Here is a 17708-nt window from a genome sequence, read left to right on the forward strand (position 1 = left end):
CAATTGACCTGTGAAACCTTAACCCACCACGATCCTAACCTTAATCCTGGTCTACCACGCAACCTTTTAATGTAACTATCTTTACCGGACCGTAACCAGTGTAGTAGCTGCCCTAAACCCTAACCTTAAACAATACGTGGCAACAAATAGAACGTAATCCAGGACTTTTTAAGAGTCCTACAATATTCTTCTGCAATGTGCAAAATGTATGTAACGCAATGTATTCAGTGACATCATCTTAATTCAAAATCCACATTTCTCTTTAAGCTTTCAGTTGCACTCCTCGAGCTTTTTATCAACGCATGTTTTGGATGAAGCTAATGAAGGCCATGAAATGTGGCCGAAAACTAGACTTAAGTAGTATCGGCAAGGATGTCAATCACCCTTCAAAACTCAAGTTAATAGTCACCTTAACATGTCCACTTTAAAGGTGTCTTAACATAAGAAATCAATCGGAAATGTGTTTTACTGTGCTTCGATGGTTTAAACGCATCGTTTTAGTAACATGTCTTGATTGTCTTGTTGTATCAAGATATCACAGAGTCAATTTTCACACTTCATGGTCTTCATGTGTCTTTATCTAGAGTGCCACCTCCTCATGTTGACACTCTGTCCGGCCCTATGGGGCGCTGCACATCCCGGGGGTGGCACATCCGCGCGCGCGCACACACACACACACACACACACACACACACACACACACACACACACACACACACACACACACACACGTATCCTGAACTTGATGCCCTCACTCACGGACAGCTTTTCCCTGCGACGTTCCTGCGCTGTCATGGACCATTGAGCAATAAAAAGCCTGTAACCAAAACCCAGAGTCTAATCCGGCCGGGACAATCGCTGGCACAGGGGCTGAGCTTGAAGCCCTGCATGCTGTCCTCATGCAGCGCTGCATGGGAGGGGAGACCACATGAGTGGGCGCTAAACACACCACAGGAGACTGGAACGATATGGGAAGACAAGAAATCAGTGTCTGCTCCAGACTGTTTACTTTCCACTCAGATTTCATTGCTGCTGGTGCTGCTATGATGTTCATTACAATGTTTATGGGTGGGGAGGTCTTCTATAATGGGGCAACACAACTAATAGCTGTATCATACAATATATGTGATACATCTTTTGTGCTTAAGGAAGTGCTCACTGTGAGTGATTTATTTGTTTTTTGTCCATAATTTTTTTTAATGATTAATAAAGACGTATTTTAACGCCAAATTGTCACGAGCAGCTCCATCAGTCAGGGAAGAAAGTTGAGGCTGCAATTTCCCTCCACACAGAGCGCAATACCAAGGAAACCCCACCCACTGCTGTGTGTCAAGCTGAGTCCAAACAACAAACTCAAGGAGCAAATCGGCTTGGACACATGCAGGCTGGGGAGACATTAGAGCGCACTGGACTGAAGGCAGGACAAAGCATCCGGAGAAAAAGCTAAACTAATACAAAAGCTGTTATCTTTAAAGCTTTTTAGTGGTAAAAAAAAAAAAAAAAAAAAGAAAAGAGATGCAGGTACGTTTGTTTTGCGGGGATCGACGCGGCGTGAAAGTGTAACCCGTCCGGAGTCGTGCGTAAAAGTTCATTTGTTCCTTTGGAGACCATGCGCAGCTTCTCTAAGCTGTGCGTCCCCGGAGATGTGCCTCAAACTTTTCCAGCTAGAGTCGGAGATGCGGCCCTACACGGAGCTCTTCTGTCCGGACCCTCCGTGTTCCCAGCTCTCGCCGCATCAACCAGAGGACCGTCGGAATCCGGCTTGGACGCCGGTGCGGAGCCAATGATTCACACGTCACCGCCGGAGCAGGCTGCGATATTCTGTCGGCCTCCCGAAATTCTGGAGAGCGTCGAGATGGACGATCCCAAAGTTTATTTGGAAGCCGGCGACCTTTGGAGACAGTTCCACAAATGCAGCACAGAAATGGTCATCACAAAATCTGGGAGGTACATGTTTACGCGTTAACGGAGAGTTTTGGAGTGTTTTAATGAACGCATGCTTCACGCCGTTATCTCTTCTTCTTCTCCTCCCCTGCAGGCGCATGTTTCCGCCGCTGAAGACGACGTGCACCGGTATGGACAGGAAAGCCAAATACATTCTTCTCATGGACATCGTGGCGGCGGATGACTGCAGGTATAAATTTCATAACTCGCGCTGGATGGTGGCGGGGAAGGCGGACCCGGAGATGCCCAAACGCATGTACATCCACCCGGACAGTCCGGCCACGGGCGAGCAGTGGATGTCCAAAGTGGTCAACTTCCACAAACTGAAACTGACCAACAACATATCAGACAAACATGGATTTGTAAGTTTAGATTTTTTTTTTCTTCAAACGCAGTTTTTGGCCTTTTAATCGATAAAAGTCGCCTATTCAATGTATTTTTGAAATCTCTTTCAAGTGTTTTTAAAAAAATTATTATATTAATATCATAAAACAAGATAAATAAGAGTTTTTCCACAGTTTGTCTTCAAATCTGGAATTAACTTTAGTAATATTATTATTAATTTTTTTTTTTGTTTTGCAGACAATTCTCAACTCCATGCACAAATACCAACCCAGATTTCATATCGTGAAGGCGAATGACATCCTGAAGCTTCCTTACAGCACTTTTAGGACTTATGTCTTCGCAGAGACCGAATTCATCGCAGTCACAGCTTATCAAAATGATACGGTGAGAGGATGAGTCTTTCCTAAAACACTTAATGTAGAATTAATAATCATAATAAACACATGACATGAGGAAATCTGTCTCTTTTTGTTGCCATCAACAGATCACACAGCTGAAAATAGACAACAACCCTTTCGCAAAGGGATTCCGAGACACGGGCAACGGAAGAAGAGAGAAGAGGCAAGTTATTATTTCAGTTATTCATTTTATTTACACAGGAAGAATAAAAACTGAGATGCTGTATGGTATTATATTGCAAAATGTACTTAAAAGTATCCAAAGAAAAGTACTTATGCGGCAGAATGACACCTTTCTTGTGTAATACAACATCAGCATTAACTAATATTTAATCATTATAAGTTTCAATTAGCCTAATGTTGATATACTGCTATACAACTATCTGCAAAAAAACAACGCAATTGTAGGGAGTAAAATACCCTCTTAGATTGAAGTGAAGTATGTACAAGTACAAAAGTAAAAAAATGGAAATACTCAAGTTAAGCACGGTACCTCGAAATTACATTTAGTTATAGTATTTAAGTATTTGTTTCCAAAATTTCTGGAAAGACTATTTGGACTTCCCAACATAACTACTACTTAATATTGTAGTTCAGTCTTAATTTGCCCCGGACGCCAAAATAAAAGTCCCTAAAAATGTTTGAATTATTTGTCGTATTTTATTTGTTCAGTTCTAATTTCTCAATAAAATGCTGTTTTAAAGCCATCTCCACCCTTCTATTGGTGGAAAGCCTGAATCATTTATTTATCGCCTAAAAGTAGTCAAATCTAAATGTACATGATTTAAACGCCTATAAAATAACTACCATGTGTCACATAAACCAAAATACAGACAACATGGCCTCCGTGTCCTCAGTGGAAACCATGGGCCAATTATAGCACAACATATATACAGTTTTCACAGAAATGTATTAAATCCATGTCTGGTTGAGTCTACAAAAATGCTATTGTGTAATTACAGCTAAATAATAAGCGAGAAGTTGCATAAAAATAATTTTATTCTGTATTTCTAGCCTTCATTTCTTTTAAATAATTCCTCTTGGCGGGATGAAGTCAAAGTAGCAAATTGATGCAGCAAGAATCTAATAAACGTTACGCATAAAATACTTTGTGTTTATGCGTCTACAAATATGAATGTTCCAGTTAAATCAGGCCAGTTTTACACTGGTAAACTTTGTCAACTTTAAATAAATGGTCTATAAGCGGCACAAATGCTCGACTTCAAACTACACTGTACACCCGAACGCTCAAAATGAGTTACAAATTGACTTGTGTAAATTTGAATAAATTACTCAAAAGACTAATACATGTTGAGATAACAAAAAAACAAAGTGTTTGTGAATTTATTTTTTTTAAGTTCTGTAAACTTAAACCCAGAGGAGGTGAATGAAAACTTTAAGTCCTAGTAACTAAAAATATTTACCTTCACTCAATAAAAACTTGAATTTAACTGTAATCAAATCATACATGTAGGATGTAATCAAAATATGTATGTTCTGACAACAGCTGACTTTTAGGTTCATCAACTTAACTTTTTTTTAGTTCTGGTAATTTATTGGAGTTTTAGTGTAACTGATGTCCTACAGAAGCATAAATAATAATACAAAACAATGGTTTCAAGCAGTAATTTTATGTCATCAACAGCATCATTGCTGATTGTTTGGTCAAAATCATTTTCAATCAATTATTTGCTTTTCTTTTGTTCCATCAGGAAACTACAACATTTCTCACAAAGGCCGAAAGAGATGCGGATGACCGACAGGGAGCACGAACCTTTAAAAGACTCGTCTCTACAATATTCAGACAATTCCAAGTCTTCGGGTGTGAAATTATACCACTTCAACACGCTCAGTATTCACACCGTCGGCACAACACCTGGAGGTCTTTCAGACAACAGGCCAAAACTAACTTTACACCATTTGTCTTTTTTTTTTTTTGTTGCAAGATGGCCACGACAGCGACAGCGACAAAGACGACAACGTTGAGGCGAATTCTCGACACAGGAATCGTAAAACCTCGCGGGAAACAGAAACCGAGTCAAATTCCGTCCCAGAAAAGACTCCAGCTGAGGGACAAACGGACGCCGGACAAAATCACGTCGTCGGGACAAAAGACGGAGCGGTTCGCCGCCGGGCACGAGAAGACTCGGACGAGGAACGGCCACGCCGCGGCTCTACGCAAAGCCGCGTTTATTCTCCGGAACCGGAGGCGCACCAGCGTGACCCGAGCGCCGTCTCCGGCCGTCCGGTCCACTCGGCTCAGGCGAGCACCTGGTACGGCTGTGGCTACGTGGACCGAGCGGCGCCGGGCGGACTGAGCCTGGCGGCGCCGGCCGGGACTCCGTTTCCCATCAGCCTTCAGCAGCACGCGCTGGTGCAGGTACGCAAACGAGCCGGGAGACGCTTATTAAAACACGCCGAGTCATCGGAAGTTGTTGTAAACGGGAGTGGAAAAATGTCTTTTCAGTAATTTCACATAAAATGTTATGACGTTAATTAAGAATCTCACGTATGATGGTATATTTTGACGTACATTTATGTGAGCAGCATTTTCAGGTTGAAACCATTTAACATGGAGAGAAGTTGAAGTCTTGACACCTAATTTATGGAGTATTATAAAGTAAATTAAGTCATAAAGTAAAAAAAACTAGTTTTATATGTATTTATTTGGAGAGAAAATAGCGAACGCCTAAACTTAATGGATGTTTTTGTTTTTTTTACAGGGGTGAAGTTTTGTCTTTAAAAAATAATCTGAGGCTGAAATAAAGACAAAATATTAAAAAGAAGAAAACAAAAGTGTGCCCACATTAGCAGTAAAACAGTTTTTGCTTGAGATCATAGTGGCCATGAGTTGCAATCATAAAATTTGAATTGCCGATTAACAGTCGTACAATTAATTCACGTTTTAACTGTCTTTGTCCGTTCATTTGATTCCTAATCGTAGATCAATAACACGCCTAACTTATAAAGAAGAGCCAAAAAGTCGTAGGTCAAATGTTCGACGTAACCTCGAGAAAAAAACAGCTGCTGGCGCAAATTCGGGACGACGTCGTTAAAAGAGCTTCACGTCAAACAGTGTGAAACGATGTGGAAATATTGAAGGGAAATGAGACATTTCTGGTCAATTTCATCCAGCGGTTATTTTACACGAGCGGAAACTTTCCAACGACGACGATTGAGCTCAAATATTTGCAATCGGCCGATTTTTTTTTTCTTTGTAAAACTACGTTCCAAAGTTCAGTTGGTTTTAGTAACAACAAAAAAAATCCCTCTTTGTATTTGCTGAGAGGAAATTCTACACTTAAAAGACTTTAAAAGAGATTTTTACTTAATTACTCAGTTTGTCTGACTCGTGCTCGACTTTTAGCTTCAGGTCGATGGATTTTGACCCCTATCACTGACATTAGAAGAACATTTAAAGGCATCTATTGATATCCAGTTTTATTAATGCAGGACGAAGGATTACAGAAAAGAAACCTGTTCTGGGCACCGGACCAAGTTTTTTTTACTTTTTTTAAAGTGTGAGACCGACGTTTTAATGTTAGAGTTGTAAGCTCGGGGCTATTTTTGCTTTAATTCCCACCTGATAAAAAAAATAAATAAATAAATAGCTCTTCACATTCAGTCAGTAACGGCTCCACATCCGCGAGGCCAGAGTGAACAACCCGAGGCTGAACGTATCCCAGACACTGGGGAGGGTTTTGAAATACAGTAACTCTCCTTATCGCCCGGGCCGGAAGCAGATCTGACAAAACCACGGCTAAATATCAACAATTTCACTTTCAAACCAATCAGAAACTTTGAATTAGAGAGTAACGAAAAGCCTTTTTAACAGAGTCAGCGACACCGATATTATTGATCCGGCTCTGAAAAGTCTGAACTGCAACTGAAATTTGAAGCAACAGAAATGAAGCTCAACAATGTTCCATCTATTTAAATCTGGCCGGTGGGTTTTAATTCCCCGTTGAACTATTTTAAAACCTCCGTAGAGATTTTTTTTATTCATTATCTTAATTTAAGCAGCTATAACCCTCAGATAAAGTTGCTGGAGCAGGAAAGTAATATTTGAACATTTTGTTTCTGTATTTTCCAGCTAATTTGCTGGAAAACTTGCTTAATAATAATAACAATAATTCATAATAATTAACTTGCTTAATTTAGCTGGACATCACGAGGATAGTTTTAAGAAAGTCCAAAAACAGTTTGGTACAAATTATCAGTGAAATTAAGAAAGCCTTAGCGAGCTACACTTATTAGGTCGAGTACCTGCTTATTGTAAGTCAGGCAGCAGGTCGCAAAAATATTTTTTTTAAAAATGAAGAAAATGGTGCGTTCTTCTTGACTTTGAGCCGCCGTACATTACAGATCTCCTCGTGGTACGTATTAATTCAATTATACTCTTTCCTGTTTTGTTTTTTTAGCCGAACTCAAGTTCCACGTTTCTAAATGGTTTGACGATCGAATAAAACTGATTACGTGACGTAAACTTGAACAAACAACGTACAACTCACCCTGAATCCTAACGCTCAGTTTCCCTCCTCGTGAGCACCACATTGCGGGAGATTTTCCTATGAAATACTGAACCTGTAAAAAAAAAATGTGTACAAAAAGTTTCCCTTTACAAATGTGTCGCAGCAGAAGCAGAAAGTAGTGCACATTTTTCTTATTTTTTTTATCTGGCTCACTTCTGGGTAATGACAGTAAGAACAATTTGCGGGTATATTTATACATTAACACGTGGCCGCCTCAGCATTAGAGGCTATTTCCAACCTGTCGGGACACAGAAGCCCCGAGTTGACCTTTTATTCATCCGGTAAAAGACCGCTAAAGCTTTGCTCGTGTGTTTTTCTTCCCGTCGACAGGACCTGATGAGCCTTTCACACTTCGGAGGCTTTCTGTTTTATCCCTACTCCGGCTTCTCGGCGGCGGCGGCGGCCCGGTACCTCGTCCCGCCGGTGGATTTCAGAGCTTGTCCGGGCATCCACAGCCGGGATTACTTCTCCTCCTCTCCGGTGATATCCCCGTTCAAATACCTCGCCCCAGAGACGCTCGCGCCGGGTACGGCGGAGCAAAAGCCGGAGGCGACCGCCGCCGTCGCCACGACGACGAGTCCCGAGCGGGCGGACGACGGCGACTCGTGAGAGGGTCCGACGCCACATGTGGACCGCTTGACGCTTACAACTTAAAAACACCTCTCGGCCACGTCCTGTGACGTGTGCATCTTATACACGACTTTAAGATTTAACCACTGTGGGACAAAAATAGTGTTTTATTTCAACATGAAACTTATCGCATCAACGAATAAAACAATATGTTGTGATTTTATTGAAATAAAATGGATTACTGTCTCTTCTAGATTCAGGTCGATTGTTTCTTTACGTTAAATTGACAGATTTTTGAATGGAGTTTGGCGCAACAAGAAGTACATTAAACAAATATCTCAACGGGATCTCGCTAAAAAAATCTTTATGCACTTTTCCCTCGTGAAAGAGATTGTTTACATTTTTTTTCTTCAGATTGAAAAAATGTATCATTAAAAAACATGGTTAATAAATGAAAGTCTCTTTGGTTGTAAAGCCACTGAAAATGTTTGTTTCAAATCTCAAGTATATTTATGAAAATAAGTTAAAGAAATCCATATTTTAAATCTTAAACCATACGCTCGCTACTGGTTCTGAAATTAAGAGTTCGGGATTTCAGCCGTAGCCATTTCTGCTATTTTGGAGCAGGAAGTGACCATATTTGGACGAGCTGGAGGGGGAGGAGCCAGCGGTGGATCTGGCTAGATCTGGTTAGGACACGACGCCCCGCCCACCTATAGTCTTTGAGACTGAGGTTCGTCGTTTGCTCTGCATGCTCCAACATCAAACTTACTTACTAGTTTATTTTTTTTAAAGCATTACCGCCACCTTCTGGTGGGAATTGCGCATTACTACCATGCGCCGGTAAAAAAAAAAAAATATTAAAAAAAAACAAAAAAACAAACGAGGGAATTAAGACATGATGATGGTCGGATAACTATTTTTTTTGTTGTAATCTATAATAACTAATAGAAAAAATAAATCAAGATCCGTTCCTACGATAAACACACAAACAAACGAAAACACATTTACAGGGGACTTCTTAACTCTGACGTAGGCATCTCGAGGCGCCTTCTGATGACGGCATACTCACGAGACGAGCGCTCGAGAGCCCAAAACAAACCGTCGCCGTTAACGCGCTGCTGTTGTTGTTGTTGTTGTTGTTGTTTTTCCCGGGATGAGCTGAGCGTTTTCTTTCCCGAAGGGCGGCCATGATTTGGGTCAGCTACATCCTGCTGTGCGGCCAGCTGCTGCTGCTGCTGGCCGTGATCCTGCTGCAGTGTCTGGGAGGAATCCACTCGCACAACTCGACGACGGCGGAGCCTCCCGGAGCCCCGTCCGCCGGACCGGGAGCCACCGCGCTGCCGTTCAGCGAGCAGCCCGAGACCGTGAAGTACGACGCCAACGACACGGAGCTCTACGAGTACCGGCCGCCGTCACCGGTCGTCCTCTGCAGCTACCTGTGAGTTCAAAACAACAAAACACACACCGGGAACGTGGCTCACGTGCTAGCGGTGGCTAATGCTAACTACCGTCAACGGCTGTTGTTCACTTGGTTGGTTGATTCAGAGGAATTCACGTAAAACCGTTTAAAGCATCAAAACATGAGCTGAAAGAAAAAAAGGACATTTAAAAACAATTAAGAACAAGGGATTAAAACATTATAAACTGATTAAAACATTATAAACTGATTAAAACATTATAAACTGATTAAAACATTATAAACTGTGATTAAAACATTATAAACTGATTAAAATATTATAAACTGTGATTAAAACATTACAAACTGATTAAAACATTATAAACTGTGATTAAAACATTATAAACTGATTAAAACATTATAAACAGTGATTAAAACATTACAAACTGATTAAAACATTATAAACTGATTAAAACATTAAAAACTGTGATTAAAACATTATAAACAGTGATTAAAACATTACAAACTCTGATTAAAACATTACAAACTGATTAAAACATTACAAACTGTGATTAAAACATTACAAACTGTGATTAAAACATTATAAACTGTGATTAAAACATTACAAACTGATTAAAACATTACAAACTCTGATTAAAACATTACAAACTGATTAAAACATTACAAACTGTGATTAAAACATTACAAACTGATTAAAACATTACAAACTGTGATTAAAACATTACAAACTGTGATTAAAACATTATAAACTGTGATTAAAACATTATAAACTGTGATTAAAACATTATAAACTGTGATTAAAACATTACAAACTCTGATTAAAACATTACAAACTCTGATTAAAACATTACAAACTGTGATTAAAACATTACAAACTGATTAAAACATTACAAACTCTGATTAAAACATTACAAACTGTGATTAAAACATTATAAACTGTGATTAAAACATTATAAACTGTGATTAAAACATTACAAACTGATTAAAACATTACAAACTCTGATTAAAACATTACAAACTCTGATTAAAACATTACAAACTGTGATTAAAACATTACAAACTCTGATTAAAACATTATAAACTGTGATTAAAACATTACAAACTCTGATTAAAACATTACAAACTGTGATTAAAACATTACAAACTGATTAAAACATTACAAACTCTGATTAAAACATTACAAACTCTGATTAAAACATTATAAACTCTGATTAAAACATTACAAACTGTGATTAAAACATTACAAACTGATTAAAACATTACAAACTCTGATTAAAACATTACAAACTGATTAAAATAGGGCACATGTCCAAAACTGAGCAAAACAAGGTGCTGTCTACTACAAATGAACCAACAACCTATTGATTCGCACAGAGATGAACTAAACAGAGTACAGATGTCAAAACATTTCATTTCAATATATCCATGAGATGCAAATAATGAGGATCAGAAAAAACAAACATTGCACTTAAATATGTCAAAGAGACTTCAACTGTTTCTCAATGTCAATTTGTTTTATATTTCAATACACAGCACGTCCATTTGTTTTTTTTATGCGGGAGATTGGAGTCCAGATTAAAACCTAAGTATTGAAATTAATCATTTCAGTCATGAATGTTTACAACAAAAGAGCTTCGTTTTTTGTGTATTTAAAAGAAATCCACAGTTCCTGTTTTTTCTCAGTGTTCAGAGTTAAAACACGAGCTGCTTTCCAACTTTGTATTCATTCGTCCGGGTCATTTTTCATTCGCGTTAAAAGGCCGAGTCGTCTGCATCACATATTTAATTTGGATGGAGAAAAGCTGGACGTCACAATTACAACATAATTAAAGCTGCTTTATTTTGGCGGGGTGACGTGTTCACATAGCTGAGGTCATTTCCAGTCAGTGGGGATTGAAAACAGCACTACCCCGTAAAAATTCCTTACACTACCACTAGTCCTAATATGGAAGAGCAACTATTTGTTAGCTGCAGGAAGTATGTCATTTTTGGAAACACAGCATTGGACTTTTTTTTTTTTTTAATGAATTCCTTTTGTGATGGCAGACCGGACGAGTTCATCTACTGTCAGGACCCCGTGGATCACGCAGGCAACTACAGCGCCTTTCAGGAGATGGGACACGGCTGCGTTGGGGTAAAGCGTTGCTTTTTTTTTTTTTTTTTTTTTTTTTTTTTAAGAACATCACAAAGGTGTAATCATTTAAAAAAAAAAAAAAAAGAGGCCTAACTCATGTACTGTTTTTTTAAATTTTTTTATATTCATCTAGTGGGGAGGTCAGACTCAAAAGGAGGTGAACCACACTCCGGTCATCTGCACCACGCTCGATGATATCGAATGTGCCGGACCCAGAGAGTTCCTCAGAGGGAACGTACCCTGCATCAAGTAAGAGATACCACACACACACACACACACACACACACACACACACACACACACACACACACACACACACACACACACACACACACACACAGCTGTATACAGTCGGTGCTTCAACCTTTTGGGAGTTTTCATCAGATTTTCACAGAAGAAGTCCTTAAAGTAGATGAATAGAGTCCAATTAATCAAATGAAGGGGAAATATTATACTTTAATCCGATGTCGAGGTTTTCCCGAACATTATATCATTCTAGCATTTTTTATTTTCACAGCACCTAAGCTTCACTATGATGCTCTTTAAAAAAAAAAAAAAAACTTATGATTATTTTTATGGCAGTAAGTGTTTTTTTAAAAAAAATTAAAAATATTGTAATGATAATATTCGAAAGAAGTTTATATTATGTTTAATATTGACACCTGTCAGCAGCAAGTTTTAGATATTTCAATTTCAGCAGAAAGTTGGGGATGCAGTATTACTATATATTTTTATTGTGTTGAATTAAATTAAAGCTTTTACTATCCGTCCTATGGTATTTACTTTTTTCCATTTCTAGTCCAGACTGTAGACTTTATATAGAAGTGGACGTAGCTTCTGAAAAAACGAGGTTGATGTAGAAGTGCCTTAAAGCCGCAATACCACCGAGTGCCACTAGAGGTCGGCTCCAAAAAAGCCTCCATAGACTCCCGTTCAACTTCTCTCATCAAATACAAAGTCTATACATCTGTTCCACGAGTTATTTCGTTGTGTTTAGCTGAAGTCGCTCCTTCTTATTCGTTTTCTGGAGGTCCATCTGAAAATAATCCCTCATAAGCATCAAAAAGACCTGTTTTTGGGGGCGTGTCTGTTTGATTGACAGGCCTGTGGTGCAGTCAGGTTACAGCTATCGGTGGGCGGGACGTAGTATCGTCAGGTTTTCCAATCAGATCAGTCAGATCCACACAATGAGTTTCCGCTCATTAGCAAATGGAAAAGTTTCAAACTGAAGTTGGCAGCAGACGGGAGGCTGCAGGATCAACAGAATCAATAAACGTTCTTTCTGCTGGCGGATGATGAGATTCGCACCAGCGTGACCTTTTAGTTCCTGAGACGGGCCGGTCAAACAAAAAGAAATAAACAGACTTACGGTTGCGTAAAGTCGCCGTCTTGCTGCCGATAATATCGTCAGACTGTCCGCTTCGTTGCGATTGAAAAATAATCTTTATTTATTTTTATGTGTCAAAATCAAAGCTGAAAGCACTAATTAATTGCCAGATAACATGAAATTAACCAGCAGTTATTTCGAGACTCTGCTTTTCAGAAAAATAACTGAGATAACTGCTGTGGTCTAAAAAAAAACCCCAAAAAAACATGACAATTTTCTGACATTTTATTCACCAAATAATTCATCTGTTTATTGAGAAAAATAAACAAAGAATTTTTTTTAGCAGTTATTTAAAATTGAGTCGAAGCTGTGACCGAAAACCTCATTTTGAGAGTTCAGTGTTTAAAAAAATCTAAACTGCACAGTTGTAATTATAACTTATGAATTTAATGACACTGAGTGATGAAGTTAATGGCGCTGCTTTACCGACCCCACAAAGTGTTTAGTGACTTTTTTATTTTTTTTTACTTTGAATAACAGCCAGAAAATTCTTCAGAAAATGAAGGTTTTATTTTGTGTCTTCAAACTTGATTAATTGCTTTTCTTGCAGGAGAGAAAGAAGAACATGAATTTGTGATGTTCGGTTCATCCTAATGACATAGACGCAGAATGAATACTAATTTCAACTAAGTTACTGTATTTATAATTTAAAAAGAAATTCCTCTTGAAAGTTGAAACGCAAGTCAAAAAAAAAAAATCCCTTCACAGAAATCACTTGGTGTCCTTTGTTTTATTATTATTTTAGTTCCAGATGTTATTTTTCTCTTAATATCAGGGGAAAAAAAACATTTTGGATTATTGAAATTATTGATATTTTTTCATCATAACGCTCGAATTTCTACATAAAATGGTCATTTTTGATTTATTTAAAATATTTATAAACAAAACTTTAGGAGACGCTCAATGGACCGTTTCACTCATTTTACATGCATTTCTTTTTTTTAATTACCTTGGTCATACAGTCTTTTCCTCTATAAAATCTCTCTTGTTTTACCTTAATTTGAACATTTTATATTAAATGTAAGAACTTTTTTCGGGATGATTTGAAATGAAGCTGATCCTTTTTTTTTTTGTGATACTCCCCAGATTTCTCCTTTATTTTCTTTAGTTTTATTTTCACCACATAATAGTAGGTAAAATGTCAAAACAAATGTGTTCTGTTGAAGATTAAATCCAGTATAAATGAGACCAAAAAAAACAAAACAGGTGCTGCGTGAGCAGTTTTGACATTACCTCCACCTGCCAGCGTTCCCAGACTTCACCACTAGAGGGCACTGTTCGCACAGTTACGACCCCTTCGCCTTCTACCATGCTTTCACATCACTCCCGTGTTCACCCAGCAGGGTTTTCCCAGCATGCATCAGGTTCATCTCTATAGTAACTGCAGGGACATCAGAGACTCGCAATTAAATGCTGCTTCATGCTGTCCGCTCCTCGCAGATCAGAACCGCGGGTGGTTTGCACTTCTGTTTAAAATGATTATTTTCTGTTTCAATATTGGACTTTTTAATTCAGCAACTTTATCAAACCTTCAACTGCAAGCGCAGAAATTAAACAAATGACGGCGGTTCGGCTGATTTAACAGGATGTTCTTGATGTATTTCACATTTAATTCTGGTGGATTTTTTTTTTGTAACGTTACATTTTTTTAAAAATTTTTTTTAAATAATTGGAATTATACATTTAAAATTTTTTTTCTAATGGTACTTAAAAAAAAAGAAGAAGTGTCCTTTAAAAAAAAACTTTTTAAAAGAAATTTAATTTAAACTCCAGTGGTCATTTTTATAAAAACAAAAAAAAGGTCTAATGGGACTTTAAAATGACTTTTTCTTTCTATTTTTGTATACTAATGGTATTTTTGTTAAAAAAAAATAATTCTTTATTGTTTTTTTTAATTTTTTTTTTTTTTTTTTTAACCCAAACAAAACAAAAACAAAGTGAGTCTGACGTGAAAATGGGCTTTCCCCCCTCCTGTCGGTGGTCCCTCGCAGATACACCGGGCACTACTTCATCACCACCCTGCTCTACTCCTTCTTCCTGGGCTGCTTCGGGGTCGACCGCTTCTGCCTGGGCCACACCGGCACCGCCGTCGGGAAGCTGCTCACGCTGGGGGGTCTGGGGATCTGGTGGTTCGTGGACCTGATCCTGCTCATCACCGGAGGCCTGATGCCCAGCGACTACAGCAACTGGTGCACCTACTACTGAGGGCGGGACGGGAGGGGGGGGGGGGGGGCACTTCCATCAGAGTAGAGGACTCTGCCGGCCTACAGCGGGGGGTTAGGACTGAGTCTGCGGGCCGGCTCGTTGGAGGTCGGGACCTCCTGAGGACTCCAGGCGCTGCAGAGAAAAGGAGGTATAACGTGATTCCATTTCATGTAGTGACGGTTTCACTCTCAGTTCGGTTTCATTTGGTTCGAACCACAAAAAGAAAAGAAAAAAGAAGAAGCTCTTCGTTGCCTTTTATTAACGCTCTTGTTTTTCACGTTCACACTTCTTTCCATATTACAAAAGAAACCAAGCGGTAGAAAACCGAAGTCTCACGGGCCGACGGGTGACTCGTTGATCGGACCGTTTCCATTGGGACGTTTTCCTGCGTCCCGAATGTCATTCAATCCGAAACGGAAAAAAATGAATAATAATTCAGCGCCACAATTAACTCAATTACAGTAATCAAAGGTCACCCCCCCCCCCCCAAAAAGGTAAAAATAAATAAATACCAGAATAATATAAAAGCAGAATATTTCCATAGTGGCATCATGAAACTGTAATAAAATATTTATTTATTTATTTATTTTTTGAGGGAGTTAAGTGATTGAAAAGGTGACATTGCATCGCGTGTGGGGGGGGGGAATTGTTTGGTAACCGTAGCAACAGAAAGGCCGGCGACCTTTCGTTTTTCTTCATCCTCCGAATTCGTTATCGAACGGCGAGTGAAATCAGAGACGTCGCCACTAACAATAAATCAGATAAATGTATAAAATAAATAAATAAAACGTTACGAGAAAGGTTGTTTTTCTTTTCTTTTCTTTACTCGTCACGTTTTTATTTTCGGGGACAGAAAAAGTTCAGCCGCAGTTTGTACTGTTAATGCCGAGTTACTTTTTCATGTCTTTACGACGTCGGAGAAATCATTGGAAAACGTGCGGCTCAGTGACGTGTCGCGGCCACATTAAACCTCCTGAAGGGCCCCCGGGGGTAGGAACTTATTGTTTGGTCCCCCCCCCTCACACTACGCGGCAGTTTGATTATCACCGGAGGCCACAAAACCAACCAGCACGCTGAAGATGGAACGACTCATTTTTTAAAGCCTAAAATTTATCTCCCAAATTCTTCCCTGTGAATTTTTTTTTTATAGTTTCCCATTTTTTTGAATTTATTTTTTTTTGAAATTTTTTTACTTCATGTTTGGGTTTTTAAAAGTCCAAAGTAATTAGATTATGAGAACGTGGGCTTCAGGCAATAATAACGGTCCTTCTCTGACATTTTTAAACGCCAAACATGATAAAAGTAATACAACATTATTTGTTTTAAAGGAATTGCTCGTATCAGACTGAACTTCTGTGGAACGAGTTCTTCTTTCCTTTCAGCTTTTCTGACTGATAAACACAAACGCAACAAAAGGCGACAATACAAACACAAACGATTGAACTTTCACAGCTCGTAGTTCACTTGTAAAAGAAAACCTGAATCTTGAACCGGATCAGAACCGCGACGCTCTCCGTTCATTTACTCCGTTCACACCAAACCGACCAAAATCTTTTAACGCCGAAAGTCTCGCCGGCCTCAAAGTTTCGTCGTACACTCGCGACCGTTGGACGTCCGCACCCCACGTTTACGAAGAGAAGGAAAGCGTACGTTCGTTTTTGTGCTCCGAACGTATTCAATGACGCGTCATGTTTTTTTTTTTTTTTTTTTAAATTTGTTTTAATTATTATTAATTTTTTTTTAAATGGTTTTAACGTTCCACTTGGTAGCGCAGTCCGTGGGGAAAACCGTCAACCGAGAAATTCGGACTCTACGGGATGTTTCCGTAACGCCGCATTTTAATCTGGTCGGGATCTGCATTAAAAGTTAAAAACAGTTTTAAAAACAGTTTACAAAACAGTTTTAAAAACAGTTTTAAAAACAGTTAAAAACAGTTTTAAAAACAGTTAAAAACAGTTTTAAAAACAGTTTTAAAAACAGTTAAAAACAGTTTACAAAACAGTTTTAAAAACAGTTAAAAAACAGTTAAAAACAGTTTTAAAAAAAAACTTAAAAAAACCAGTGTTAAAACCAAGCGGCGATGTAAAGAAATATTCTGCCGTTTTAACAATCTGCTGCTGGAGGTTCTCCCAATTTACTATTAATATTTTTTTTTTACCTTTTAATGTGTTTTAACTGTACTTTTAAATACCTTCGGAGCCCCCCAGCGAGCGGGAATGAACGGACGCGTACGATTTAGTGGTTTTCAGTGTTGACGCGAGGAAAAATGCTTCAGACGAGCAGTTCCTTCAGTTTGAGGAAGAAAAAAATAAAGAAGCTGTAAAAAGCGTCGGCCTCCTTTTGCATTCAGCCGGCGCCTCGTCCCCCCCCCCCAAAAAAAATCTCCCACGGTCTAAGTGGCGTTAAGACGCGTGTAAAACGTTGTTTTTCCCGCCTCGTCTTTCCTTTAATCTCGTTTCTTGAATCCAGATGTGACTCTTGAATCCAGATGTGACTCTTGAATCCAGATGTGACTCTGCATTGTAGTATAAACGCGTAATGTGTTCGTTGCCTTTTAGAAAACATTCCCGTTCCGGAGTCTCTTGTAAAATACTGTAAGTGATGTTCCACCTGGACGAAGCTTCTCCAGAGTTGGTTTTTATGTTTTTAAATCCAACTCTGATGTTTATTTATTTGCTTTTTTGTTTTTTTGTTTCTCCGTTTCACGTGTTGAGGGAAATATACTTCCTCGGTCCATTTGATAGTTCTTCTATTTAACGAGCTCATCTGGCGC

At 38.8% G+C, this 17708-nt stretch overlaps 2 protein-coding genes across 2 annotated transcripts; both read left to right on the forward strand.

The window, feature by feature from the left end:
- Positions 1 to 1427: 1427 nt before the first annotated feature.
- LOC138622587 (T-box transcription factor TBX3-like) lies at positions 1428 to 7828 on the forward strand. Its single transcript, XM_069701469.1, has 6 exons — positions 1428 to 1947; positions 2039 to 2306; positions 2527 to 2673; positions 2774 to 2915; positions 4718 to 5067; positions 7550 to 7828. The coding sequence occupies exons 1-6, from the start codon at positions 1610 to 1612 to the stop codon at positions 7826 to 7828; spliced, it is 1524 nt and encodes a 507-aa protein (XP_069557570.1). The 5' UTR covers positions 1428 to 1609.
- Positions 7829 to 8855: 1027 nt separating this feature from the next.
- Positions 8856 to 15444, forward strand: tm2d2 (TM2 domain containing 2). Its single transcript, XM_069701538.1, has 4 exons — positions 8856 to 9230; positions 11256 to 11343; positions 11477 to 11592; positions 14722 to 15444. The coding sequence occupies exons 1-4, from the start codon at positions 8980 to 8982 to the stop codon at positions 14933 to 14935; spliced, it is 669 nt and encodes a 222-aa protein (XP_069557639.1). The 5' UTR covers positions 8856 to 8979; the 3' UTR covers positions 14936 to 15444.
- The last annotated feature ends 2264 nt before the right edge of the window (positions 15445 to 17708 follow it).

Source organism: Brachyistius frenatus, unplaced genomic scaffold (genome assembly GCF_029030835.1).
Source record: "Brachyistius frenatus isolate BFR_SWC_R1_liver_20210118 unplaced genomic scaffold, ASM2903083v1 Contig_37, whole genome shotgun sequence".
NCBI lineage: Eukaryota > Metazoa > Chordata > Actinopteri > Embiotocidae > Brachyistius > Brachyistius frenatus.